The 26,942-nt window shown below is 42.6% G+C and overlaps 1 protein-coding gene across 1 annotated transcript in view; it reads left to right on the top strand.

The window, feature by feature from the left end:
• The window catches only part of GRIN3A (glutamate ionotropic receptor NMDA type subunit 3A), a 161,050-nt gene that overhangs the window by 104,064 nt on the left and 30,044 nt on the right, over positions 1 to 26,942 (top strand). Inside the window, exons 4-6 of the mRNA XM_037035963.1 lie at positions 2,649 to 2,794; positions 6,939 to 7,054; positions 15,383 to 15,534. Coding sequence (XP_036891858.1) covers positions 2,649 to 2,794; positions 6,939 to 7,054; positions 15,383 to 15,534 — 414 coding nt within the window. The remainder of the gene's footprint in view (positions 1 to 2,648; positions 2,795 to 6,938; positions 7,055 to 15,382; positions 15,535 to 26,942) is intronic.

Genomic DNA, 26,942 nt, shown 5'->3' with positions numbered 1-26,942 from the left:
ATGTCTCAGAGGAGAAGGGCCTGGAGCCCCTTCCTCAGTGGCTTTTATTGGGTTGTAATACACAGGAATGCAGGAGGTAAGGATCAAACAGTAGATAAGATTTCAAAGAAATCTGAGGGCTTAGTCTGAGTCAGTGTCTGTTGGGAAAGGGGGTTGCAGAAACTTTGGGAGACATACTCACTTCCTGCTCAGACCCTTAACATATGAATGAAAGCACTCTTACCAAAGCAGGCTTCACAGGACTTTTAGTAATTCTTTCTTATGCCTGATCAACCCGGATCCTGCTCTAGCCTGGCAAGAGGCTGCACCACCTCCCCCATCATAGGTTATCAGGCTTAAGTGGATTAGAGCCAGGAAGCGCTTCTCCCAGAGGACATGGGGACTTGGGCTATGTCAGAATAGCTGGGGGGCGAGGGCTCATCACTCCCTCTTTGTTACAGCCCCCCGAGTCTTTCCATGATGGTCTCCCAACTGATCATGTCTGGCTTAGGTTGCCCCTCCTCTGAGGAGTCGTACCCTTCATAGACTAACTGACCATGCCTTGGGGGCAGGGGGAGAAAGCAGAGGCAGCATTTGCTACCAGAGACAAGCTTTGTCTCCTTGTAGCTTGCATTCCAGAGGTTGCTCACTCAGCCTTAGCCATGGGGAGTAGTTACAATTCCTGACACCAGGCAGAGCAGTTCCCAACATAAAAGTAATTCAATAAACATGTTTAGATACCTGTCAGATAACAAGTATCCACAATAGGAACCTGAGGTACCTGTGATAAACAACTGAATGAAGTATCACGAACACCCCGGTGGTGAGTTCCTATGTGGTAATAATTGCAGGTATTTACCTCTGTGGCCCCAGTAACTCTGAGAACTGTATGCAGTTAAATCCTTGATGAATTTTGAGTAAATTAGCAAGTGATTTATTTTGCTTATTGTAAAATAAAGTTTTTTTTCTACTTAAAATCATAAGGCCTATTTCTGTAGACCATGTATAAGTAAACAAGCATACCTGTATTCACCACCAGTGGGACAGACATTGCTTGATACGTTTCCCTCCAAGTGTGTGGGTGTCTCAGACGTGATCCATGTGGGGGATTGCAGCATTTATAATAGCTATACGTATTTGATTTCGACCATACCCTACAAAAGCTTTTTATTTATTTGTTATATGAGCATTTGTCTTGTTTTGTTAAATATGTTTCACGAACATACTTATGTATTGCATAACATTTTATAAATGTGTCACATAATTTAACCATGGCCACACTGCTAGACATTTGTGTGTGTCCACACTAATTCATCTTCAAATGTAAGTTATTTATTACCATATTCAGTGAGTTCTGAACACTTTTGGCTTGTAAACCACTTGAAAACCTAATTATTAAAAAAAAAAAAACCTCTCTGCCATCTCTCCCATAGGGGAAAATTACCAACACATATCGACATTAAATGTTTCCTACAATTTTAGGAACTTTATAAATTCCATGAGGCCCATCCCTGTCCCCAGGGATTCAGAACCAATGATATCAAATATCTTAACATGAAGCGGAACAAAAACTGCAAAAACTTTACTATAACAATTGTGCAGAAGCATCCTCTCAAAAATACTGCTGATTACAGGATATTCTACTGTTTTCACGATATGGCCCAATCCCAGTTCATTCTTAAATTTGAAATAATCTAGTTCTAGTTTCCACATCAACACTTGTGTGTACCTTTCAGGGATAAAAATGTTTCGTGTGCCCTCTCTCGACTGTCCTAGTGACAGAAAGCCTCTGCAGGATGCCCAGTGCACCGCTCCTGCCTGGGAGGTCTCGCCCCTGGAGAACTAGGGTATCATTGGGTCTGTTCCCACTCCCCTTCTCCTCCGTTGCTCCTAGTTGTCTTGTATACTACTCCATTTGAGCAAACATACGGCATGACTCAGCCCTGGGTAATACTTAAAGGAAAGAGATCACTTCATAGTAACACCAAAAATAAATTCTACAGACTTGAAATGTAATATGATAGATATGTCCTTACCTAATTCATTGATAGGTTCTCAGAACTGTGGCAAAACAATATTAACAAAAACGTTTTGCCATAGGCTAATTGATATAGTCAAGAGTTAAGTTCCTATGGCATCTCGTAAGCATTATAATGAAAAGGCACAAACAAAACATTATTTGAGGACCTGCTGTGTAGCAAAAAGACAGATAAACATAAAAAAGATACAGTCATTGCTTTGGGTCAGGTATATTTCAATCTCAGGATGCAAAGTTTTAAGTTGGACTTTGTCAAATTCTAACCAAGGAGGAGCCCAATCTTTAATTTATTACTTTAACCATGTACTATGTCTGATATGCAATTTATAATAATGAGGCTGACTCCACATACCAATTCATACAGCTTCTAAAGAATTGTGACAAGTTCTCAACAGAAAGCAGAAAATTGTTTTGTTTTCTGTTTCTTTGCCTCTGAAAGATAGAACAATACTGACGTGAAAGCGAGGATATGAAAAGGCATGTCCCTATGTCTGCACATTTCTATGTGCATATTTATGTCTATGCCTGCATCGGGCATAAAATTTGGCATTACTAAATGTTTTAGGAGTGATGGAAGAAGAAAATTCTAAGACTAATTTACATTAAGGACGTTTCTTTCTCTCCCTCATAGCTCCATCATCCGTCCCAAGGCTTCCGCTTTGGAACTGTCCGGGAAAGCAGTGCTGAAGATTATGTGAGGCAAAGCTTCCCAGAGATGCATGAGTACATGAGAAGGTATAATGTACCAACCACTCCCAATGGAGTGGAGTTTCTGAAGTGAGTGTCAACCTCTTGGGTCGGAAAAGTTTTCTCTGATTCAGTGTTTGTTGTTTTTTTTTAAATGACAGCTAACTACCCCCACTGTGTGTTCAGTAATCCCTCACACTGTGTGAGATCCAGTATGGAATAGTGTGCATTTACTTCTGTGACCTAAATTACTAGCTACCTGCATAGTGCCAATTTGGCAATAGACTTGCTCTAAGTGCCAGTGGGGTCGTTAGTGTAGCAGATGGTGGGGGAAGTAAATGTTGGCCTGACTTTACTTGAGAAAACAATGGTGCAGAAATGATCAAACATTCAGGGAATGTGGCCAGGGGATGAAGGGTCCCAAAGCAACCCTTTCTTCCTTCACAGTGAACCTCTAAGCCAGTGTACTGTCTCCTCTTTTCACAAAGAAGTGGAAGTTTTCTTAGAGATCTCCTATAGAAAGGAAATAAGATAAAAAAAAAAAAACAATGACCCCATGCCTGTATCCCTCATCAGAATTTACAAGAAGTAGACCTGGCTAGTGTGGCTCAGTGGACTGAGCACTGGCCTGTGAACCAAGGGGTCACTGGTTTGATTCCCAATCAGGGCACATGCCTGGATTGCAGGCCAGGCCCCTAGTAGGGACACACGAGAGGCAATCACACATTGATTCATCTCTCCCTCTCTTAAAAAAAAAAAGGAAAAAGAAACATATTCATGAGAAGCACTCCCATCTCCATGGCAGGATATTGGAGATTATAATTCAGTGAGACAGAATGCAAAGGAGGGTGGTGCATCTATGGGTTCACTCACCTGGTTGGCCTGAGAAAAGGGGAAGAATGATTCCTCACAAGCACCCAGCATAAGAATGAGCAGTCCTCTCCCTCCTGCCTACTGGTCTCAGGACAATGACATACATTCGAACCTCCAGACTTGTGCAGCTTCAGGAAACTGGTGTCTCTATGGTCGACCACAGTAATCTTCCCAATGGACAGCAGAACCTGCCACCTTAAATTCTTTGAAACAAAAGGAAAAATAAATAGCTGCCTGGAACAGAAGGCCAGTTCTGTATTTCTCAAAAGTTCTAGTAACAGGCCCCTAAAATGATCTTACTGACTTATAACTAGAGCTAGAGAGGAAGCCTTGTGCTCTCAGATTTGCAAAGTACATAGAGTACTCAAATACTATGAAATGGTACCTTTAATTTTGCAAGAACACTAAAGCATTAGAGTCCCTCTCAGACACACAGTTTGGTGCTCCTTGGCCTCCATGCTCTTCCTATATTCTCTTCTTCAGGCAAATGCCTGGATGAGAGAAACAGGAAGATGTCAGGGGGACAGCAGTGGTTCCCAGTGAGGTAGCAATAGCTGACATACCAGGTTCTTCTGTAAGAAAGGGGTGCAAAGGGCCACTCTGCTCTCCCCAGCTTCACCCACCTCAGGGTATTCATGATTCTGGGAGCTTCACCTAAGAAGACCCCAGTGCACAGAGTTGACCCCACTCTAGCCTGGAGAGAAGAAATAGTTAGAAAAGCAGGTGCAGATGAAAAAGTTGAAGCCTTGAAGAAGCAACTTGTTCATGATGAGACAGCTAGTGGGTAGAGACTCAGGACTAGAATGAGATCTCTAGAATCCAACCATTGCTGTAGACTGGTCTAGGAACCATAACAGAAAAGTAGGTCCTAGATATCCAAAGAATAGTCCATGTCCCAGCAACATCCATGTTCCTGTTAGCACCTGAGATGTGAGAAATGCAGAACCGCAGGACTCATCCCACAATCTGCATTTTAACATGCTTCCTAGATGATTCACTAATTGAGGTGGAATTGGAATACAGGCAGAGCTTACCATAAATGCCCTCTCCCTTCTTATCTCTGAGCCCCTCTCTCCACTTTTGACCTAGCCACTGCCTAAGCTCTTAACCACCACTCCAAGCAACCACGGCCCTCCTGTTACCCCCCTGATATCCCAAAACCTTCACCTACAGGGCACAACCCTGGAGTGCTCTGTACATGAAAGATTCCTGTATTAAACCTGTCCCTTCCTGCTCCTATCAAAATTTTCTTTGTTTTATAGTCCTACTTACTTAGGGCCCTGCTTTCTGAGATGATGCTTTCCCCAAAAAAATCCCTATTAAATTATTAATTTATTTTAGCATGTTTATGTATGACTGTGTTGTGCATTTTATTTACTATGAGATGGCCTCTCAAAAAGAGCCCAAGTCATTAATGGGAGAAACAACTGCGGGCTCTGCCAACTGTAAGGATGACTCCGTCTGCCTAGAAGCTATTTATACCTGGATCTCACCCATCTTCACCAGTGACTCAGGGCCCCAGGGGAGTCTGTGAGCTGCCCTGTGCAGTCTGAAATCAGGCATAGTTATTTAAGGATTCTACTGAGAATGGACCTCAGGAATTACTTGTTAGAAAAACTGAACCCCAATGTTTTCTATTGTTACTGCAGCTACAAATATTTGCGGAGTATTGGTAAATGGTAACTTGTTGCTATGTAGCTCCCAAGGTACATTCTGCTACTACAGCAGTAAAACTTTGATTGGGGAAACATGTTTCAGTTCAATTTTGATTTTGTTGCCAAGATTCTATTAAGGTTTCTCATCATCAGCTCCTATGAGACAATTCACATCCTCAACCCTTTCTGAAGTTTCCCACAGCTGTGGAACTAGGAGATGTTCTGTCGTTTTGGTTAAAATTAAACATAGACCTCAGTGTAACTTAAATCCAATACTGCATGGAAAGGAGGATGTGTTATAAATTGGCCATTTAACTTCCTGAATGTGAAGAAGGAAGCAATGTTCACTGGCACCAAGAAAAGAACTTGACCTACTTAAAATGGGTTCATGTGCACCCCAGACAAAGTCATCCATGTCTTTGCCCCATATACATCCTGCCCCATGATGAGTCATAGAGGTGTCTAGAGGTGTCTTTCTCTTTTAGATTTTGATGGGCCCTGGCTATATCCTCCTCTATATTGAATTCCAACAGCCTCACTGGTTGGCTCTAAGTGAGGAATGACTGAGCCCAGGTAGGATGGAGAAGGGATGTCTTCTTTGACAAGCCGTCTGGATAACCCTGAGGGTCAGAAAGTCTTTTTTAAATGGATGTATGTCCTGCAACCATCCAAAAAAAGGATTTGAGGTGACTGAAAACCACAGTAATTACATATACCTTAAACGACTCTCTTTGAAATTCCTCCTTCCTAGTCCCGCTTTGTACATGGTAGCTCAGCTGGCACCTAGGCATAGTTGTCCTCTGGGCTGCCTCTGTGCCTGCGTCCAAAAAATGGGGAGAACTCATGAAGGGCGTATAAGGCATCTGTTGGCATGTTAAGCCTAGCCCACAACCAATTCACTGATATAGTCCAGGGACAACTCCTTAAATGAGTCTTACCAGAACTTCCTCCTGAGATGGGAGTGAGACGTGAAGCTATGGAGGTAAGTTAATAAAACAGATTACTAAGACCTATGACAGATGTTTCCCCTTGGATTTATTGGATGCTTGCCTATGGACTTGGAAGAGACCTTAACTCCCTTTCCCCCAAAAGTACTAGCTCTCTTATTTGCATTTTCTCACATATACTCCTAAATCTGAAATAATGCCTGGTCTCTGAAGAACATGGTAGTGACCATGACAAAAAGAAATAAGAAAGAATCTCCAAAAGCTGATGCATGAGCCCACCTAACTCCAACACTTAACTAGCTATGTAACTTGGATTAAGTTACTTCAAGTCTCTGAGCCTCCATCGCTTCATCTATGAAAATGGGATACTACAACCTACCACATGGTCATTCCAAGTCATAATGTGTGGAAAATAATAAATACAATGCCTAGCACCACAACCAAGGTCCTTTGGTTAATGTCAGAGAAATGAACCTTCCCATTCCATTCAGAGTCTCCCTGGCTTTGTTGTTGGATTTAGTCGGAATGAAGGAACTGGTAGGCAAACCCACTGGAAAGAGGTCATGCTCTCCTAGAACAGCGCTGGTCTCCTGGTCTGCTCTCTACAGGTCGGTGAGATGTCCACAAGTCAGCAGCTAGCGTGTGCTGCCCTGAGTGTGCAGGTTTCTGTCCCCGAAACAAAGCCTGCTGTCACCCTTAGCACTGGCCACTGATGAATCCGTTTTTTTTTGCTTTTTCTTCTCTTGGTCTTAAATATAGGAATGATCCAGGGAAACTAGATGCCTTCATCATGGACAAAGCCCTTCTGGATTATGAAGTGTCAATAGATGCTGACTGCAAACTTCTTACCGTGGGGAAGCCATTCGCCATGGAAGGTATTAATCAGTCACTCTTCATTCACTTAGACTCAGGATGTGCTCACTTTGCCAACCTAGCAAGTCACGAATGCCAAAGTCAGAGGCAAAATGCTATTCATCTTCCGTTGTTTTCATTCTCAACACATAAGCACTTCGCTATTAAGTTGCTGAAGTTAGGAATTTATTTTTCACCTACTCCACAAACATTTATTTACCCAGCTGTTAGGGGAAAAAGACAACAAAAATATTGTTACCCAAATGGTGTTGCTTCAGATGTCTGGGAATAGTAGTATAGTGTAATAAATGGGGAGTCCAGTTTTAAATTAATCTATATTTTCTAATGGCCAAATCCTGTAATGAATCTGAGGCAAAAATGCACAAGCTAGAACAATTGCATTTTACAACTGGAAAGGCCCCAATTTTGATCTAATCTAATTTGCTCACTTTAAACACAAGGAAGCTCAATACGGAACAGGCTGACAGGGTCCAGAGGGCAGAGGGGAGAGAATCACAGGGGAAAAGGGGATGGACTCACATGCACAAGTATAAAGGACACATGGACAATAACTAAGGTGGGGGGTGAAAATGGGAGGGAGGTGGGGAGCACTGGGGGGGGGCAGGACTGGGAATATAAGACAGAAAACTGTACTTGAAGAAGAATTAAATAAAAATAAAAATTAAAAAAAATAAAATAAACACAAGGAAGCCTAGGGACATCACATCACTTTTTCATATTCATGCAATTACATGATAATACTGGAATTACAATCCAAATCCATGGCTCTTAATAAATGTATTTCCACTAGTTGGAAAGTAAGTATAAAAAATCTAGTTCTATAGCTTAGTCACTTCTAAGCATCCTAAACAAAACTGGTTTGGGACTTTAGGTTTGCCTTTCTCCCCACTGGCAGCAAACTTTTGCTTCCGACTTGATCAACCAATCAATCAAACTTCAGGATCGGAGAGCAATTGCTTGATCAGTAGCTCCTTTCACCCTGGACAACAGTTGATGTAGACAGCTGGTAGTCTGAACCAGCAAATTTTCTGCCTCCCAATACCCAGCTTCCCGTCTCTGACAAGTATGCCAGCTCTCCAAACAGTGACGTTTACTTGTCAGCCAACACTTGACGTGAAACAATCCCACGGGGGTGCCAAAGTCCTGTTTCCATAAAACCATACTTTCCTGTATGTTAGCTAGTGTAGCAAGACGATTTGTGTCCAATTTCCCAACCACAGCTGGTCTCTAAACACATCAGCAAATTTCGTACTTAAGTCTTTGCCTCTGTGATGAATGACAATATAATAGCTGATGCTATTTCTTCATGCTGTCTCCTAAGAGAAATCAATTTCTTCTCCAGGCAAAGTGACCTCTACCTGAACCAGGGATAGAATTCAGGAAGAGAGAGATTAAGTAGTAGTGGTTTTAAGACTACAGGCTGAGGTAGTAAAGTCACAAAAAGAAATAAGCTTGAAAACCAAAGAACATTCATTATATAACCCCATTTTGATGTAACAATGGAAAATTCCATTTTTCGTGGCATCTGGAGATATACAAGGGATGTTATATCTTTTTCTGTCCTAGATTCACTGGGTAATTGAGGCCCCTTCGGCCATCAGCAGCTACTAAACAATGAATCATTGGTTGCAGGCATAAGAATGAGGGACTCCACTTTCCACCTTTGTCTTCGGAGGGGGGGGGGGGGGCACCNGCTGGGGGGGGGGGGGGGGGGGGGGGGGGGGCAGCCCTGTCTTGTCAGAAGGCAGGGGAGATGGCTTGTTTGCTTCTGCCGGCTCTCAGTGCCAGATGCCAGACAATTAACTTCCCACTGGCTTCCTGTTTACATTTCCATCTGTGCGCCTGAGAGTTCGTGCCTTGCAATTCTCATCTCCAGACACCACGTTGTTTCCAAAAAGGATAGGCACAAAAATGGCCCATGAAGGGTTCTCCCTGCGAAAAAGCAGAAAGAGTACAGATTTGAACAGAACATTCTCATCATTGTTGGTTTATTCTAAAAAAAAAATAAGAAAACACCATCACTGATTTATTCTCTGTGAGCTGCAAATCAGAAAGTTTGATTCATCACTACCCCAGCAACAAGTTCAGGCCCTAAAAAGAGAACTTGGTAAAACACAAGGGGAGGTCACTTATAAGTTATAAACAATGTGATGAAGATAATAGGAAAAGTCTTGATTGCTGCTTTTTAAAAGAGCGTGTTAATCTATAGATTTCTAAGGAATCTTTCTCTCCTTATAAAATTTTTAAAATATTACACCCTTTCCTTTAACATTCAGGTTTCTGGAACTTGTGAAAATGTGGGCCTTATTATTGATTAATTAGACCTTGTAAGCACAGAAATATCATTAAAGCAATTTATGAAAAATTCTTATTTATAGAACTGTTTCATATGTCCAATTCCTTTCACAGGACCTAGTAAAAGTCTAGGCGTATAACAGTTATGTGATAAATGATGTATTTCCCATTACATAACTCGTTAGATTAGATTTGACGTAGGTACTTAATTCTCTCACCAATGCAGTCATCAAAACCATCAGATGGTCTGCATATATGTTTCCCAGTGCTTAAAGGACTTTGGGAATTAGGAGGGAAAACAGAGTGCACTGATTCCTTCACACTCACTGCACATTCACTGTAGATAGCACTTAGCACAGCAAACCAAAATGTTAAGAATTTAAGAGCATATGGAAAACCTTTGGTCATATTAAGTACTATATGCACCATGGACACAAAGATGTATTGCATGCTCTGGAGGGAAAAATGAGAGTGTTGAGATAAATGAATACATGTCCCAAATTTATGCATTGGAGTTAGCTGACAGTAAAGGTCAAATGAGAAAAAAGGAATGGAACTGCACAGTAATGATTTGTGACCTTTCTGCCACAGACCTCTGCCTGTTTTGAGTTTGTTCTTTTGTACGCTTCCCACTAATTATTTAATACAGCGCCTGGAGGCCCACCTTCGAAGTTGGAGTGCTTGGGTTAGAACAGAGTTGCTATTAGTAATTGTGTGTCATTGGGCAAGTCCTTTAACCTGTTCTTCAGGTTCCTTGCCTGCACTCATGTATCTATGAGAGTTGTTGTAAAGGTTAGGTAAAATAATACATGTAAAGCACATACAAGTGCACAGGAAGTGCCCCCCAAATTAGTATTAAGTATACTGAATTAATAGATTGAGATCAATTCACTATAAAATTATCCCAGGATAGATAGCCTTCATATATCTCAGCTTCTCCCATACACTTCTCTCTCCACTTTGTTGTGCTGGGGCTAAAGGAAACCCATTTTTACTGCATCCTTATAGCTGGGGCTACTTCAACATGTTCTCAGCCACTGCCCCGGAGTAGCTAAATATGATATTCCAAGGATAGACCATAAAGCAGAATTAGTCTTTCTTCCTGGAGCCTTTTTTGATGCTGAGATCTTATTTTCAAAATATCTCTTTTCCTACCACATTTGAGGAAGTTCTCTTAGTCTATGGATTTTTAACTATACGTTTCTTAGCCAAAACATATTTTCACAGCTCTCAGTTGAATAAAGCTGATTTATCCATGGGGAAAAGATCGGGATTCTATTCTGTTGTAAAAATTGTTCTCTTGGGCTATTAAGCCATATCCAATTTCCAGGGTGCCTGATGCCTTCATCTGTAGAGTTGAAGGATTCCATTGTTTCATCCATCAACCACAAAATAGTCAACCTCGTCTTTATTGCAAAGCCACATTTCTAATGATAATCAAAGCAACTCAGGCTGCTACGTTGAGTCAGCAATTTGAAAACAAAAATTTCTTTGAACAATGGACACAATCAAATTTGAAAAGCAACTGATAGAACAAGGATAGAATAAAACCTTCAAGGCTTTCACTTTCTTTTTAACCCTCACCCAAGTATGTGTTTATTGACTAAGAGAGAGAGAGAGAGATGAAGATCAATGTGAATGAGAAACATTAATTGATTGCCTACTCTAAGCACCCCACACAGGGATCAAACCCACAGCCTAGGCATATAACCTAACTGGGAATCGAACCTGCAACCTTCGGTAGACAGCCTGATGCTCCAACCAACTGAGCCACCCAGCCAGGGCAAGGTTTTACTATTTTATGTTTCTGAGTAAAATAGAATTTTGTGTCTTTTAACAAATACCTCTTCTCGTTGCCACATAACGTTTTTCCTATTTCTCCCCTTATTTCACATGCATAGTTTGCTTTAATTAGCTAATAATTATTATTAATACTAAAAATCATTAAAATGTCAATGCTCAATATATGCATTAAAATAGAAAGTTAAAAAGGACAGTAATATATTTTCAGCAGTCAATTGCAACTGAACCTTGACATGATGGAGTGGAGTGATTTAATATTTATTATTTCCTATGTAGCAATTTTTTATAAATGTCTCTGCAACTTCAACATAGCTTTTCCTCTGGAGCAATTTTTATACTTTTGTTGTAGTGCCAAATTTCTATTCTTAGAATCTGTAGATTTATTATAAGTGTTAATTTTAGATTTCTAAAATTTCTTATCATATATTTTTGTCTCATCCACCCAAAATACCATTATAAGAATCAATCCAAAATGTCTTCTCTCATCCTCTCCTCTGGTAGCAATCTGTCATCCCTCTGAACTCTACAGAGTTTTATCCATCCTCCTATTGCATCCTAGTCATTAAATTTTACCTTTGTTGAATTTACACCTCACCTATCTTTTTTCCCAAGAAAAGTCCTGTAACTGCCCTCCAGGTGGTGCAGTTACATGTGTGCCTCACCTCCCCATGTGACGAGGCGCTCCTGGTGGACACACTCAGGGTCTGATTTCACTTGGCAACCTCCACTGACTTGGCAGAGTGCCTGGTACAGAGTGAGCAGTCAGTACATGTTTGTAGAATTAATGACTAGGTGCATAAGGGTGCAACAAATGCTTATCAGGCAAAACAATACTGTCATTATTACACTAATGTGGGTTGGAATCATTTAAGAGGAGTTTTAGGAGGAATAATAGTTAGGGAGCATCCTTGCTAGTTAATCTCCTCGCATATGTATATATGATAAACCTGCATATACACACACACGTATATACCAATTAGGGCTATACTTACACTGTATTTACACAACTTAATGAAAAGTTTGTAAATGAAAATCTGCTCTTGATAATATAGATTTTTGCCTGCTATTGAAAACAAACCACTAGCTTAGGTAACTAGTTTTTTACTGAGCTGCCTCATTTGGAGGGATTACATCAGTATGACGTAGCGATATGGCCAGCATTGGAGGGACAGAAGTAAGTCAGGTGTTCCCCTGACCTGGTCACATGCTCTACCAGATACAGTGGGCAGAGCACCGGTTTGGGATTCAAACAGACCTGCTCTCAGAAGCTAGCTTTGCTCACAACTATGAGCTGTGTGGCCTTGGGTAATTTATTTATCCAGTCTTTAATACTCAGTAATACATATTCTGCATGGGTTTACAAAGAAGTTAAACACGTGTGGAATGGTGTCTGGCACACAGTAGGGCTCAGTATGTTGTGGTTCCTATTATTAGAATCCCAGAGTGATTTAACTGAACCATATGCCACACTCAAAAACACAATCTTCATTTAGTACATGATCTACAAAATGGGGTAAGGTATGTAAAAACTTTATTATAGAGTAGGACTTGGTATATTTTAAGCCCCCAGTAAATATTAGATGTTGTTGTTGTTGCTGTCATTGAAAACTATTGCCTCGGGGGCTGAATATGACTATATTTTTATAATGTAATAGTTCATAATGTATTAGTAAAAATATAGTAGTATTCAGCAAGCCTAGCGTAATTATCTTTTTTTAAGATTTTATTTATTTTTAGAGAGAGGAGAAGGGAAGGAGAAAAAGAGGGAGAGAAACATCAATGTGTGCTTGCCTCTTGCACTCCCCCTACCAGGGACCTGACCCACAACCCAGGCACATGCCCTGGCTGGGAATTGAACCAGGCACCCTTTGGTTCACTGGTCGGCACGCAATCCACTGAGCCACACGATAATTAGGGTTTGGCCTAATTATCTTGACCATAAACCCACATCCCACCAGAGTTTCAAATCCTCCTACTGTATGTTTTTATACGCCCCAGTTCTTCCTCCTCGTGGCACTTACCTCCTTTGTAATGAAATCATCATTATTTAGTGCATTTTTTAATATGTCTCCCTACGAGAGACAGATACACACCATAACAGCAGGGACTACACCTGCCTTGTTCCCTGCTAAATCCCAACCACTCAACACGGTGCCTGTTCACTCAGTATATTTGTTGAGTTCATGAATGAGTGAATGAATGCGTGAATAAATCAGTTAGTGAATATTATCAAACACATGCCTAAGCTGTGTCTGGCATGTACAGAAGTACTGAATAAATGTGTGTGCAATGGAACTGTTAATAGCATACATTATAAGAAATGTTTCTAAAGAAAACCGCTTACTTTCTTATACTCATTACGAAAAAAAAAAGTTATTTAGTGATAACAGCAGAAGAACAGGCTGCCCAGGTAAAGCCTTCTATTGTCAGCCTTGCCTTTCAATCCGAAACTAATAGGCACAAAACAGGCCCTCAAAATATCTTTTTGTATAGAAAATTCTAAGCACGCTCTTGACATTTGTCATCAATTCCTTGATGTGCCATTGTTAAGGGACAAACAAAATTATCAGGGAAAAGAAAACATACAGCTCTTTAAAACTCAAGTATTTTTCTGCATTATTTATGTCTTTTATGTACACATCTCAGGCCTCATCTTTTTTTAAAGGAGGATTTGTGTAATTTATGTATTTGTAATAAAAAAGGAAAAAAAACTAATTTCCTTGGAGATAAATTATAAGATACAGTAATTGGAACACATATCTGTCACCAGTAAACATCTCTGGATTCATGACAGCCTTTTAGAAAGTAACTATATTTTTAATTTATCTTCCTCAATCACTTTGAGGCAAAACATCTTTTTCTTGACTCTGCTATCCCATAGCTAAAGATAAAATGCAGGTAATTAGCTCTTTCACATGGCTCATCAGAAAGATTAACAGTGCGCTAACAGTTTGGAAAGCAAATAAAGCCACACAGAGCGGGGATAGAGGGTTCAAGCTGATTAATAAAACCGACAACAAATTACATCCACCTTCCTGTTCCTCCCTCATCATTTCCCCTGATTCCCTTCCCTCCAGTAACTATTATCCTGGACTCCTGGTTTATCATTTCCTTGATTTCTTTCTAAACGTATTTCAATCACTTTCATATGAATTCCTAAAGATATATTGTTTTGTTTTGAGTGCGTTCACATGTACACAATGGATCCGTGCTGTAATCTTCTGGGACTGATCTTTTTCACTCCATGTCTGATGGCTAAGAGTCTTCTGTGTTATACCGTGTAGTTCTAGTTCATGTGTTTCACACCATATAATAGTCCAGTTTTGTAAAGATTCCATAATTTATTTACCTGTTCTCTTGTCAAAAAAACATTTTTGAGTTGTTCCCAGTGTTTGCTGCTGTGGAAGGTGACTCTAAGAACATCCTCATGCCTATCTCCTGGGGTGCTGGTGGGAGAGTTCTTTGGGAATATACTAAAAATGACTGGTTTAGAGTACATAAGTGTTCAACTATACAAAAAGCAATGTATAGTTGAAACAGCAAATGGTTTTCCAAAGTGTTTATATCAATTTGTGTGACCATAAGCAATAGGTAAGCCATCTTATTGATCTGTATCTTCCCCAACACTTGGTATTACCAGATTTGTTTTTTAATAATATAGATAGTTTGTTTTAATAATATAGAGAGTTTTAATAATATTGAAGTTTGTTACTATAAATTTTACTGGTACTTTAGTTCTCATACTATAGTGTATGTTTACATGGTCATATTATTTAAAAATAAATAAAATAAAAGTAAACAGGGCCCTGCATGACCAGTGATGAGAGTATGTCACAAGCCAAAGCAGATTATAACCTGCTTATGTGCACTTAAGGCCTAGAGGAAGGGTCCTAGGTGGGATGGGTAGGGAATCCTAGCCCTGGCAGTGACCTCAAAGACGGCTGCTAAGAAATATGTTGAAAGGAGGCACAGGAGCCAGTGGAAAACAATGTACGACCTGCACACTGTGCCCAGACTATTCCTCTCCTTTCCAGACTCATCTCAGCTACTCAGAGAGACAGCAGACCTAAAGTAAGCATACCTTGGGTATCTCTGAGTCCTTTGAAGGCCAGATGGTGGCAGTTCACCACACCCTTATTACCAGGCCGGGTGGCAAAATCACATCAGTGTGTTAGCAACCTCTTGGGAACCTCTCAGGTGAAAAGCTCATCTGAGATTATGTTTTCTCCTAGGATACGGCATTGGGCTCCCACCCAACTCTCTGCTGACCTCCAATATATCCGAGCTGATCAGTCAGTACAAGTCCCACGGGTTTATGGATGTGCTTCACGACAAGTGGTACAAGGTGGTTCCCTGTGGCAAGCGAAGCTTTGCTGTCACCGAGGTAAGGGAGAACTGCGGATGACATTAGTGCTTTGTATAGCGTTACCGTGAAGAAGAGACTTGAAAAAAACCCCTGAAAACAGCCAATTCCCTTTTATAGACATGAAACTAACACCCAGAGATCCTAAGGGATTTGCCCAAGGCACACAAATAATCAGAACCCACTTCTTTCTATTGCAATGCTCTGCCTTTATGATGTAATTACAAAGAAACCTGCAAAGTGAGCCAGAAATTCAATGTTTAGATAGGCGACCAAAAGGTGTAACAAGAGCCACAAGAGCTCAGGCACTTACAAGAGGAGCCAAATAAACCAGCACAAGGTAGCCTGACATTTAGAAGAAAGGGAAAATCTAAAGCCAGCAATAATGGCTTCAAATAGCCTGTATTTGCCAACAATCCCCAAACACGAATTTCAACGCTGCCTCTTCTCCTGAGTTCCAGGACCACATATCAAGTTTCCTGTTTGACATCCCCACTTGAATATCCTACAGGCATCTGACATTTAACTTGTCAAAAACTGTACCCTTGATCTTCTCTCCTAAATGTGCTCTTCTTCTTGTGCCTCATGTCTTTGTAATGGTACCTGTTACTCATTCCAGAAACTGGCAGGGATCCTTAATGTCTCCCATGCCTCACCTTCTACATCCATCAACAAGCCACATCTTTTCTTTTCTTTCTATAACCTCTGTCTCAAATATGCCCAGTTATTGCCATCTCCACCGTCATCACTTCAGCGCAAGCCGTTATCCCTCACCTGGACCACTGTTAGAGTCTCCTCACTGGCATCTCTGTTTTCGTTCCTGCCTTTGTTCAATTTGTTTTCTACATGGTAGATCACTCTTCTGCCTAGAAGCCTGCAATGGCCTGCCGTGTTCATTAGGGAACAGTCTGAAGTACCAAACACGGTTTACAGTGCCCTGTGGGGTGTGACCCTGCCTAATTCTTCAGCCTGGTCTCCTCCCGCTTTCTCCTGGACCATGACAGCCCTGACACAACAGTCATTTTAGATAGCGATTCCCAGGTGGCTTCCTTGCCTCGGGGTCTCTGAGCGCACTGTTGCCTCCTCCTCCTCCTTCAATACCCTTCCCCTTGACACTTCCCCAGCTAATGCCTTCTCATTGTAATCTCCCACCTGAAATCTCCGTTCTTCAGAGCCTGCCATTATTCCTGATCCAAGCTGAATCATATCTCCCTTTAAAATCTTGTATCTCACATTATTTTATAGCACTTATAATTTATAAACTCTACTATTTGTTAATATATATTTAATCAGATTATTATTTGTTAGTGTATTTCTCCTGCATTAGACTATAGTGGGCACTCAGTAAGTAACTGTGGAATAAATGAACCAGAGAAACCAAGCAACATGTCTGAGTAGCTGGGAAGCAAAAGGTAAGAACATAAAGCCATGTGATATTGGTCATGTACTGGGTTGGATAACGTCCCCCCAAAGGTAATGTCTACCCAGAACTCCAGAATGTACCCTTCTCTGGAAATACAGTCCTTTTGGAGGCAATTATGTAAGACAAAATGAGGCTAGGCTGGATTAGGGAGGGCCCTAAATCCAGTGGCTGGTGTCCCCTTACAAGAAGCCATGTGTCGAGGCACACAGGGAAGAAGCGCCATGTGAAGACAGAGCCCGAGGCTGGAGAGATGTATCTCCAAGCCAAGGAAGGCTAAGGATGGGCAGCCACCACCAGAAGCCAAACCAGGAGCTAAAAGACAAACATGCAACAAATCCTTCCTCAGAGTCTTTGCAAGGAACCCACTCTGCTGATACCACGATTTCAGGCTTTTGACTTTCTGAAATGTGAGAGATAAAATTTCTGTTGTTTTGAGACACCCAGATTGTGGTAATTCATTTTAGCACTTCTATAAACCTCATACAGATAGATGATAGATAGATAGATAGATGGATAGATAGACAGATTTTAAGTGTGTTTTGCCTAAATTGAAGATCAAAACCTATCAAAGAGTAAATAACTACAACTAGAAACTGAAGCAAGCCAGTCAATGCTCTGAGAATTGAATTGACTTCCAATGTTCTGGGCAGCCATGACAAAAAAAAATAGACTATAAGATGGTTTGGAAAGATTTTTAATTAGAAAAAAAGATGGAAATTAGTCTGGTTTTAGTACTAAATTCTAAAATAATTCTTTTTTGAAAAATGATACTGAATAACAGAATTGGCAATGTTTGCACAATGCAAAAATATTCCTCTAGCTAATTCTTGTATTGAGGATTCCTAGAAGCTGTGAGCATGATGTTAGATGTGATTCAGCGAAAGCCTTCTGGGAGGCACTACACAGGTAATGCAGATCCTCTGCTTCTTTGTGACCTACCCAACCCACTTCAGAGAACTTAGACCACCTATAAGAACGGGTTTGTCATGTCCAATGGTATTTATCAAGCACTCGGTATGGTGCCAGACACTGGTCTAAACACTTTGTACAGTCACACTGTTGCCAAACAAAACAAACACACAAAGAAAATGGAGGGTCAGCTGCCTCTCACCACAAAAGCCAAACTCATGAAGCAGATGCTGGTGTAAAAGAAAAGATGTTTTATTCAGGTCCTGCATGATCTGGGAGAATGGCAGACTCTTGTCTCAAAGCCCAACTCCTCAGCAAGACCAAAAGCCAGGGTTCAGAGTTCCTGCTCCAATTTAAAGTAAGTTCTTTGAAGCCCACAGGTGGCTGCTAAGGAGTCTGGATTCCCCATCCAGGTAGTGTGGCTTGTTCCCAGCTGTTGCCCATTTCCGGTTCCTTCCTGGAGCCTGTGTTTGAAGCCCAGTCCTGGGCCATGCAGCTGCTAGGGCTGCAAGGTCCTGTTCCTCTGGGAGAGAGCACAGGCACACACTGGCAAATGCATCAGCAGGTCAGCGAGGGAGAGACAGAGAGAGAGAGAGAGAGATTCCCTCCTGGAGAACATGGGCCTCCTCTCTCCACATGACCCGTGGAGAGAACAGGAGAGTTTGTTTGCCTTGCAAGTGCAGGTCAGGAGCCAGCATGCCACGAGCAAGAGAGAGCCACCCCGTTTTTATTCCCCTGGGACTGTGTTTGCTTGGGTGTGGGATGGACCAGATGCTTTCTCAAAATGACCAGTCAACGTCCCAAACTTTCATATGCTTTGGGTGGGTCCGTCTCTCAACCAATCCCTCTCCCCAGGCTAGACAGACACCCTCTTCAGTCCAGCATCTCCCCTGGGCCTTTTTGACTTCTGCGGGGCATGTGCCTGCCTTCCCCTGGTACCCCCTTCAATCTGGTACCAGAAGTGGGGAGAAGGGCTTTTTCCTCTCTCCAGTTATCCTGCTAGACTCTCAGGGGCTCAGTGTAAGAACCTCCCCCTGCTGCCAACGTGGCTGGTGGAGAAACTCCCGTGGCACTCCAGAGAAGTCGTCTACCGGGAACAGAACCTCTGTTCCCAAACATCTTGGTTCTCAAACAATTTGATTCTCAACTAAGTAGTTCATGAAAAACTGTCTCGGTTATCCAACAAACTTCAGAGTCTTGATTTTCTACCTAACAGGCCTTTGGTGATGATACCTGTATGATCAGTCCCATGTCTCTCAGGTGACAGAGGAGATTCAGTTTTTGAACAAATCGCTTTTCAAACAGTTTTCCAGAAAGAATTCAGTTCGAGAACTGAGGTTCCACTGTGTCTGTTATTGAACAAAAGAGACAAAAGTCTCTGCCTTTGGGGAGTTTGCATTGTAGCAGGAGGAGATAATACACAATAGACACACTACACGAGTAAATTAAGTAGTATTTTCAAGATGAGATGGAGGATAAAGGGTGATGACAACAGTCGTGGAAGGCCTCATCAAGATGATCATGGAGCAAAGTTTGAAGGAAGCAAGGAGGAATTAGAGAACTGGCATGTTCTGTTTCTTACCACATGACAGAAACTGCACTAGCGACATTAAGCCATTGTTCTTACTACAACCTTGGTAAAGCAGGCGTTTTATATCTTTGTCGGAAGGGACTTATATGCATGGCTTTTCCTAAAAGAAATACTCCTGGGTTCACACCAGTCAGCTAAATTAATTCATCCAAGAAAGCAAACAAACCAACTGCTGAAATTTTGCAAAGCAACTCTCACTTTGTACTTTCTCCCATTTGTTATGATGGATGGTTAACTCAACTCAGAATCTCCAAACAAACGTTGACAGCAAGACAGACATCAGACAGACAAAAGGAGACTCCCAGTCATGTCCTCAAAGCCAGCAACCTAGAAAGATTTGCACCTCCCTGACCGCAGGCACACCTCTAGGCTGTTGCCATTTCAGAGGACCAGCAGACTGAGATGTCAGCTAAAGGGACCATGTGACTCCCAGGGCAAACTTCTTGAGGCCCAGATCCCTGCAAACTCAGATCCTGACCCCAGTTGAGGACACAGAGGGGAACACACTTTTGGAGACTGACTAACACAACCACTATTTCGTCAGATGTGAAAATACAGAACACAAAGCATGATAAATTTGAAACCTTGTGTTTGGGGACTTGCATCCTTGCTGTACTAAATTACTAGCTGAATGACTCTTGAGTCTCAGTTTCCCCTTCTGTGAATGAGTATAAAACCTGCCTTGCCATTTTGTTCTGAGCATCGAAGATCATTTGTGGACACATCTAGTGAGAACACTGGCAGAGTAAATAGTTAGTACCAGGAGTATGAATACTGCCTCTCCCTCCATCATTTCCTGGGGTTCGTAGATATCTTCAGGTGTCTTCCTCTAGCTTTTTTTTAGAAGTAAGGAAACCTTTCCAGAACCCCTCCAGTAAACTTCTTCATATTTGATTGGCCAAAATTATGTGATCTGCTCATGTCTAAGGCAACCAAGAGTGAGAATAATGGGATCCCCGTGGTGACTTAGACCAACCGCGACTCACCCCTTGTGCTTGGTGACGGGGCAGCTTCCCGTGAAACACATGCTCACCCAGAGGAGGGTGAAGACCTAAACAAAAGCAGGACCCTCTTAGGAAGAAGACAGGAGAGTGGATGCTGAACAGGCAACCAATTACTTCTGCACCTGTCTGTGGATGGGAAAGTTACCTCCTCTCTCACCTTTTTTAAAAACATTTTTATTACATTTTTCCCACAACCCTTTATCCCCTTTATCCCTTCCTTCCCCCTGCAATCACCCCATGCTGTCCATGTTCATGCTCTCACATCCCGCCCACCTCCAGCCATATGTACAATGAGGTATTTGGATGTAATCAACCTCAAGAGCCCTCCCAGCTTTTTGGTACCGTGACTCTGGTTTCCTTGTGCAGCATCCTGAGGCATGACGAGAGGCTGAAGCAGAAGTAGGTGTACAGGTGTGAGTGTGCAATACACAGAATTTATTCTTATACTGTTATTTATTAATTGTCATATACATTTCCCTATGAACAACTGTAAACTTACTTTCACCCCATCCTAGGCATTGAATAACCTGGGCAATATGGTCTAATGGTAGAAAGCATGGGCTTTGCAGCTAGTTCTAGGTTTGAACCCTACCAGCTATGGGATACTGAGCACGCTACTTGGCCATTCTGAGCCTCAGTTTCCACATAACCATCAGGTTATAGTCATATAACTATAGTCATATAACAAACTTGGTCCCATTTCCAGGTCAGCTGATTTGAGAAAGGGAAGAAAGATTAGGAATTAGGGGAATGACAAAGAGGTATATCTTACTTGGACCTTCAGAGACAGAAGTAAAGAAGATTCTATAGCATTCATGGAGCTAGGAGGGCCACCCGCAGCTGCAGGGAACATTAGGAACACACGTGGCTCTATTGTCTCTCAGGGATGGTGCCCTGTACTGTGACATATGCCGACCAAGACAATAACAAAGCGCTATATAATGGTGCTCACCTGTGTGCATTTAAACAGCAATGCATATCCTCATGCACTGGTGGGTGTATTTATCTTGAATAACCCAAGACAGAATTTCAGGGCATCACCCACCCAGAAACCTGAAGTTTCATTGGTTGAACTTTCTCTGGGAAGGCCGTCTGTCTGCTGGATTTCCTTCTGCTCAATCCACAAGTCTCCACCTGCTTGCTTTTTTTTTAAAGCTTTCCCCCAGAAAAGGTCAAAAGAAGAGAGCATGCCTGGTAAAGCGTTGTCCCCCCCCCCCCACTTCACCTCGAACACCATGCGCTGCAGGCATGAGTCCGTGTAAGGAACAAGGACTGGCTCCGAAAGCCAACACGCCCTATTTGAAGCCTGCCTCTGCCATCAGCTTATCTTGGACAAGTCCCTAATACACCCCAGCCTCCACTACTTCATCTCTTCAGTGGCTCTTGTGAGGAAGAAAAAAAAAAAAAAGTAGTTCAATGAACCTGTCCCCCCTCCTCCCCCGCCCCCTCCCCCTGGGTGGGGACGGGCGCAGCATACAGTGCAGCAGGAAGCAGGTATGTTCTGGAGGCTTTCGCACCCAGCAGGCGCTCCAAGGAAGACGTTCCTCTGTTTATTGCCCAAGTTACCTCTCAGTTAGTGGCCAGGTACAACCCAAGTCTGAGTCTGTGCCACAGAGTGTTCCACACTCTTTCTCTTTTTTTAAAAGATTTTATTCATTTATCTTTAGAGGGGAAAGAAAGGAGAGAAGGAGAGAAGGAGAGAAGTATCAATGGATGGTTGCCTCTCGTGAGTCCCTTGCTGGGAACTGGCCTGCAACCCAGGCATGTGCCCTGACTGGGAATCGAACCGCGATCGTCTGGTTCACAGGCCCGCGCTCAGTCCACTGAGCTACGCCAGCCAGGGCCACACTCTTTCATATATATACACACACATGCGCATGCACACACATGTATATGTATATATATTGTAGTTTGGCTAAGGAATTATGTGGTCATCTAGTAATAAGATATGAAAGATGCCTTTGGCAGTTGGACATTAATACTGGGTCCCCTGTGAGAACTCTAATCTATTCACCTCTCATTTCTCGGCAGGTCCAGACCTGTCTAGCTACAGTGTCTCTGGAAGATAAACTCATTTTTCTTAAGTTCTAGGGCCTTATCTGCTCCCCAGAGTCACCTGGGAAATTGCAGGTCCAATTCTGCAGGCCAGACTCTGGCAATTTTCAGAGAAGAAATTTAAATTGACCTTAGATGTTTCCCCTTCATCGTAGAGCAATTCCATTGGGGAAGCTTATGGCAGGTTTTAAATTTCCTTCACTTCCTTTGATTCAGGAAGAAAAAAAGGTAATTTTTTTTTTGTTCAAATCACTGAGTGAATTTAAGAGCTTCAGGGAAAGTTTTGTGAAATCCATCATTTACAAATCAGTAAAAGGAAGACAGTAAGCAGATCACAGTTTATAAACTCCCAAAATTCTTCAAGGAATTATTAATACATGTGATGATGCCTCTTTGTGAAAGTCTACTTTATTTTTTAAAATATTTTATTTATTTTTAGACAGAGGGGAGGGGAAAGAGAGAGAGAAACATCAATGTGTGGTCAACTCTCACATGTCCTCTCCCAGGGACCCAGCCCACAACCCAAGCATGTGCACCGACTAGGAATCGAACCAGCGACCCCTTGGTTCGCAGGCCAGCCCTCAATCCACTGAGCCACATGAGCCAGGGCTGAGAGTCTACTTTAAATAATGGGCTGAATAACGCACATTTTAACCAGCTGGGAATAGTCAAGAAGGAAAAGGGAAGGGTGATCTTGGCACAGAATGGATAGCACACTCAAACAGTCTGAGGAGAGTTTTCAAGAAACTATTTACGAAACAATGGTTTAAGGAAACCAATGGAAATAGTATGGGCTCCCAGGGCAGGTAAAGTGGAAGAGCCATGACTGCACTTACCCTCAAGGGGGAAAGTAGAGAGCGCCATTCCTAGAGCCCAGAGGGGGACAGGAGAGGGCTTTCTAACTGGAGCCTAGCCCTTGGTTAGAGAAAAGTCACAGTGACCTGGCCACTGGGCAGGAACCAGGGACTAAATGCCTGGCATCAGTTTCCTCTCGCCTCCCCATCTTCCACCGCGGCCTTCGATCAAGGCAGCCAACAATAGGGTCCATAGAAGACCTTCCCAGGGCACAGAGCAGGGTGGGGAAGGGTGGAGAGTGCATCTGTGGGAGCAAAAGAATGTCCAGCACCCCCCCTCGTGGCAGATGATGGTAGCTGCGGCCAGAGAGAAGAAAGTGCTCGCAGCCTGACCGTCGGAGAACGGGCAGCTTCTGCACCTACACACAGAGGTCCAGCAGGAAGGCTGAGATGGTGCTTCATGCTGGAAGGAGAGGGAAGTGTGACCAGGTCCACTGAAGGACCCTGGTCTTGGGAGCCAGACCACCCCAGCTCTCCTATTACTATAAGGAGGCAGCTTTATATCCTCGGGAAAATTACTTAACCCCTCTGAGCCCCAGGATAACTCGTATCTTACTGGTTGGTACAGGGTTTTCTGTCTCTGAACCCAGGGTTCTCACGTTGCTAGTGAGTGTCGAGGGAAACAAATGCTCACGAAGCAAGAGGTCAGAGGTTGTGGCGAAAGGATTTCTCTCCCTGGAATCCGCAGAGTTTGATTACATGGTGTAGGGAAAAGGAGAAGTAAATTTTGAAACAGTCTAAAAGTAAATCATTATACTTCTTAGTTTAGTTTTATTATTATTATTATTAAGGCAAGTGCACAATGAAAAAACTTTGTCCCATTCTATCCCTGACCTCACCCTCAACTTGACCCTCACCCTACCCCTGAACTGACTTCATCCTTGACCTCACCTAATTTCTAGCTGCCAATCCCAACCTGACCTTTAATTCACTCTTGACCTTTCCCATCCTTGGCCTCCCCAAACCTGAAATTCATCCCACAGGGGACAGGACCACAGGGGAAGCAGGGATGAGTATGTCTGTTACGTATAATTTTAAAGCTTAATGTTAAATCATTTGTTTTTAGGAACACTATGAGGAACACATGTAAACATAACCATGGTGTTGAAGTATTCGCGACAAAAAGGCGCATGAAAACACTGTGAACACGAATGACCTCGCCTTTCTGAGTCTCTCTCACTGCAGAAGGTAGACAGCAGCATTAAGGTTCCCCATCTGGCCTAAGGCATGGAGATGATGTACACAAAAGTGCCGGACAGGTCGTAGGTGCTGAATGGGTGGTCAGTATCTTGGTCCTGACCCTGCCTTGACCAATCTGATGACCTTCAGTAAATCACGTAAATTCTCTTAAGCTTACTTCCTCACCTTGAGATTGAGCCGGGCAGTGTATCCAGCTTAGAGAATGCTGTGGTTCTCAAGCAGGTTCATTTAGAGGCAGCCTGAGCTACTTCGCTGAAGATACAGACCGTGGCATACAGGGGGACAGTGAACTGACCGGCCCCCGGTGTGGGCTTTTCATCACTGACCATGGCCTCAGACCACCAAACTGTGCATCTAGCATGAAACCTGTTAATATTTGTTTGCTGACAAAACGGAGGCGTCTCATGGCAGATCCATCCTTCCCTCTGTTAAGGGAAGGGAGGGAAGACGGGTTAGTCTACTATACGCTGAAAGCCAAAGAAGTCACACAAGCCACATCAAGAAGCTTCAGTGATGGTCAGTTTTCTGTCCAGTTTATTTTTAAAACCCAAAGGGAATGGTACAGAGTGGAGGAGCGGTGAGTGAGTTTTAATGCAGTCTTTTCTGCTCATGACAACTAGGTCGCGTCTCAATAGCTTCCTGCCCCTTCTCATTCCTATCCCTTCCTTTTTCAATTTAAAATGTCACTGCTATTCAACCTGATGAAACTTATGGCGAGGCAAGGAAAGTTAATGACTGTAGATTGCTTTAAATTGAAAACCCTTGTATGTCGAGAGCCACCTTGACAGCTGAGTGCTTCCCTTGGAACAGCCTCAGTAATTAAGTTTAATATTTAAGCCAAGCATAGGGTCAGATGGAACCTATCCAGGTAGTGCTTTCTGGAAGCCTGAGGAAGCACGAAGATGTGCGTGTGTCCTTTTTGGAAGTGGGGTGGAATTGCACCGAAGAGAGGGAAACCAAACTCAGAAAGGCTTCACCTTCTTTTACCCTGCCGCCACAATGAACTCATTCATCCATCCATCCATTCATCCAGCCAGCCAGCCATCTGTCAGGAAGCATATATTGACCTTCTGTGTGCCCTACAGGCACCAGGAACAGCCAATGGAGACGTGAATGGAGCTCACAGGCAGGGAGAGACAGCAAACCCCCTCCACCTCACCACCACAGGGGCAGCAGTAGAAGACACAAGGAAGAACTGTGACACAGGCAAGCCCGTGATTCACTCATGAAAGAGCAAGAGAGAGAGTCAGAGAAGGCTTCCTGGAGGAGGTGACCTTTGTAGCAGGGAGACCCCTCCAGCTACAGCATGAGCAAGACACTGAGGCATGAAATTGTAAGCAGTGCAATGTGGCCCCACCCTCCAGGCCTACCACACCCAGCCCTGCTGGACAGACAGGACCCTGAGCCCTCTTGATGGTCCCCTCCTCAGGGATTCTAAAATTGTAGTTGGCCAGCTTCCCTGGCTCACCTGTTATGCAGCCACAGCTAGAACCAGAAGTAAGTTACAGGCCTTAGACTTTTGCTGTGTTCTGCCTTGTAGCCCCTTCTCACCTCTGCAAGAACAGGGAGATCTTTTCTGTTTGGGGGATCATAATAAAGGCTACTTGTAAGTAGTGAAATATATTGAATGAGCTAGTTTGTGGAGAGCACTTCGCTTAGCAAATGTTTCTTCCTTCTTGCCTGAGTATGGAGCTATACACATGGAAGAAAAAATAGTTGGTAAATCATAAGCATGGGCAAGAAATTTTTGGTGTACCCTCCCTCATGGACCCATTTGCAAAAAAGCAGCAGCATTTTATAATTACAAGCATTTTAGAATTCCAACTTAAACTTTTTTTATTACTTACATATGTTATACAACAGAAGACCTTTTGGGCAGGACTTTAGAAAAACATGATTTTTTGTTTTGCAAAGTGCTGGATTAATTAGCATCTTTTCTTTAATTTTTTTTAATTTTTAAATTAAAGGTATTGGGATGACCTTGGTTGATTAGATCACACAGATTTCATGTGTACAATTCTAGGGTACATCATCTGTGTATTGCATTGTGAGCCCATCACCCAAAGTCATCACCCACAGTCAGATCATCTTCCAACACCATGCATTTGACCCCCTTTACTCTTTCCTGCCCTTCACCCCCCTTCCCTCTGGTAACCACCATACTGTTGTCTGTGTCCATGTGTTTTTGGTTGCTTTTCTTATTTCTTCATTTGTTGCTTCTTCATTTGTTGCTTTCAGTTGTATACCCTACATATGAGTTCTTAATGTGTTAGTATCATATGGTTCTTTTTTTTTTAAGATTTTATTTATTTATCTTTAGAGGGAAAGGGAAGGGGAGAAGGACAGAAATATCAATGTGTGGTTGCCTCTTGTGAGTCTCCTGCCAGGAACTG

Source organism: Sturnira hondurensis, unplaced genomic scaffold (genome assembly GCF_014824575.4).
Source record: "Sturnira hondurensis isolate 20B ecotype Veracruz unplaced genomic scaffold, ASM1482457v3 Scaffold0022566, whole genome shotgun sequence".
Classification (NCBI taxonomy): Eukaryota; Metazoa; Chordata; class Mammalia; order Chiroptera; family Phyllostomidae; genus Sturnira; species Sturnira hondurensis.
Note: the sequence above shows the minus strand (reverse complement) of the source record. Positions and strands in the feature narration are given on the sequence as shown.